The 2,837-nt window shown below is 40.5% G+C and overlaps 1 protein-coding gene across 1 annotated transcript; it reads right to left on the reverse strand.

Annotated features, from left to right (window-relative positions):
• Positions 1–441: 441 nt before the first annotated feature.
• Positions 442–1,413, reverse strand: LOC129076526 (olfactory receptor 52L1). Its single transcript, XM_054580686.1, has one exon. The coding sequence runs from the start codon at positions 1,387–1,389 to the stop codon at positions 442–444; it is 948 nt and encodes a 315-aa protein (XP_054436661.1). The 5' UTR covers positions 1,390–1,413.
• Positions 1,414–2,837: the final 1,424 nt, after the last annotated feature.

Consider the following 2,837-nt stretch of genomic DNA (forward strand, 5'->3'; position numbering starts at 1 on the left):
ACACAGGAGTCCAGTGACTTAGAGCTCACAGCAATTTGAGGATTTGAGGACATTCTAAAACTAAAACCACACAAAGGTTGGGAATTCCCATTCTCATTCTGGATGATATTGCACAGTCATTAAATAAAGGCAGAAAAACAGCATACCCAGAGTCAATTTATCCTATCTCCAAGTTTATCTATCACAAAGAGCAGGGAAATGTTGGGATCAGAGCAAAACAATGAATGAGGAAAGTCTTTACAAATCCAGTTATCTAGGTACATCCCAAATGGCTATGACCTTACTCTGTATGGCTATGGAATGAAGTGCCCATGACTATTTGCCATGAGACTAATAGAAGGACTTCTCAGTATGGGATGGCCTCTGTCCACATAGCCTAGAAAGTCATGGGCAGTGTCTTCATCTGGAACTTCTGAAAAAGTACCTGGATTGTGTTAATATCTACCCTTTTATGTAGAACACTCTGAGTACTCGCTGGCGGATCTGCCCAGTCTTCACACCATAGACAATCGGATTGAGTGCAGGGGGCACAAGGAGGTACAGCGTAGCCAGAAGAACATGGACATGATGGGGTACATGGTGGCCAAAACGGTGAGTGAGAAAGGAAAACATTCCAGGAACATAGAAGACCAAGATGACACAAATATGAGACCCACATGTGCTAAAGGCCTTCAGTCGGGCCTCATGCCCTGGTACCTTCAGCACTGCCTGGAGGATGAGGACATAAGAAATACCAATGGCCAGGACATCTAGTCCAACCACAAGCAGTGCCACTGCCAACCCATACATTCGGTTCACTGTGGTTTCTGAGCAAGCAAGTTTTATCACAGCCATATGTTCACAATAGGCATGGCCTATGATGGTGGCCTGACAGAAGACAAGTCTCCCCAATAGGATAGGGAAGGGGAGCAAGAGGGTCAATCCCCGCAGTAGCACTGCCATTCCAATGCGTGCTATGATCCCTGGATATAGGATGGTGGAATGGTGCAGAGGGTGACATATGGCTACATAGCGATCCAGAGCCATGGCCACAAGTACACCTGACTCCATGGAAGAGAACGCATGGATGAAGAACATCTGGATCAGGCAGACAATATACCCAATCTCATGGGCATCAACCAGAAGCACTGCAAGCATTTTGGGTGCAGTAGAGGAGGCCAGGACCAGGTCAATGCCAGAAAGCATAGCCAGAAAGAGATACATAGGCTGGTGTAAGGATGGGTCAGTCCAGATGATAAAGAGGATGGTTACATTACCCACTAGAGCAAAGAGGTAAAGGACACACATTGGCAATGCTATCCAGTGCTGGCTTTCCTCTAAACCAGGTATGCCAATTAGGAAAAAAGAAGGATGGAGAAGACTCCAGCTGGAATTACTAAGGACCGTCATGAATGACTCAGAGAGGGAAGAGAGAAAAGAACCAAAATCATGATTTCTCCATTCCGGATGGGTTAACACATTGTCCAGACCTGGCTGACATCTTCGTGAAAAGAAAGAGGCCTAAACTGCAACACAAGGGAATAAAGATACAAGAAAGCAAATCTTTCATTTTGTTAAGTATATTTTATTGATTATGCTATTAGAGTTGTCCCATTTTTATCCCCTTGTACCCTGTACCACCCTCCCTCCAGGATTCCCCCTCTTAGGTCATGTTCATGGGTCATACATATAAGTTCTTTGGCTTCTCCATTTCTTATACTATTCTTAACCTACTCCTGTCTATTTTGTACCTACCAATTATGCTTCTTATGCCCTCTACCTTTTCCCCCATTCTCCCCTCTCCACCTCCCCGCTAATAACACTCCATGTGATCTCCATTTCTGTGATTCTGTTCCTATTCTAGTTGTTTGCTTAGTTCGATTTGTTTTTGTTTTTATTTTTGTTTTTTTAGGTTCAGTTGTTGATAGTTGTGAGTTTGTTGTCATTTTTACTGTTCATAGCTTTGACCTTCTTTTTCTCAGACAGGTCCCTTTAACATTTCATATAATAACAGCGTGGTGACGATGAATACCTTTATCTTTACCTTATCTTGGAAGCACTTTATATGCTCTTCCATTCTAAATGACAGCTTTGTTGGATAGAGTAATCTTGAACGTAGGTCCTTGCCTTTCATGATTTTGAATACTTCTTTCCAACCCCTTACTGCTTGTAAGTTTTATTTTGAGAAATCAGCTGATACTCTTATGGGAATTCCTTCATAGGTAACTCCTTTTCTCTTGCTGCTTTTAAGATTCTCTATCTTTAATCTTGGATAATTTTTTTAAAGATAAGACATCTACATGTCTGAATTAGGATAGGTCTGGTTTTATTTAGAGATGTGTGCAAACATATAATGCTTCTGGAAACATGTTTAAAGTCCGCCATTCAATTACTTCTAATTTAGAACTGACTACTTGAAAGGATTCTTTGTATTACCTCTTGGTGTTACTGAACATTATAAACAAATCTGTTATTCTCCAAATGCCTCCCTTAGTTTTCATAACATAACACTTTACTGTTGTTTCTCTTGTATACCCAGCCCCAGCACCTTCTCTATCTACCTGACCATTATATGCTGTTGATTCCTGATTTCCATCTTTCCCTCTATTCCCTATTCTGTATATTGTCTGATCAAGTTGACTCTTTTACACTTATAACTATTAGGTTTTAACTATTTATATACTTTAATTTCTTACATATCTATGAATCTAAGTCAGATAGCTTTCTGAAACACAAATCCATTTTTTTCATTTGCTCTCTAAATAGTTATATCACACACTCAATATATCCAAGAGTGAATTAACTCACCTATTTTTCTCAAATCTGCTCTACCTCATTTTCATCCATACATCACTATC

The sequence above is a fragment of the Pteronotus mesoamericanus genome, unplaced genomic scaffold (genome assembly GCF_021234165.1).
Source record: "Pteronotus mesoamericanus isolate MK-2021 breed Mesoamerican mustached bat unplaced genomic scaffold, CSHL_Meso_final contig_591, whole genome shotgun sequence".
NCBI classification, from domain to species: domain Eukaryota; kingdom Metazoa; phylum Chordata; class Mammalia; order Chiroptera; family Mormoopidae; genus Pteronotus; species Pteronotus mesoamericanus.

Coding starts and splice junctions, on each gene's coding strand:
- LOC129076526 (XM_054580686.1), bottom strand. CDS start 1,389: ATGACGGTCCTTAGTAATTCCAGCTGGAGTCTTCTCCATCCTTCTTTT.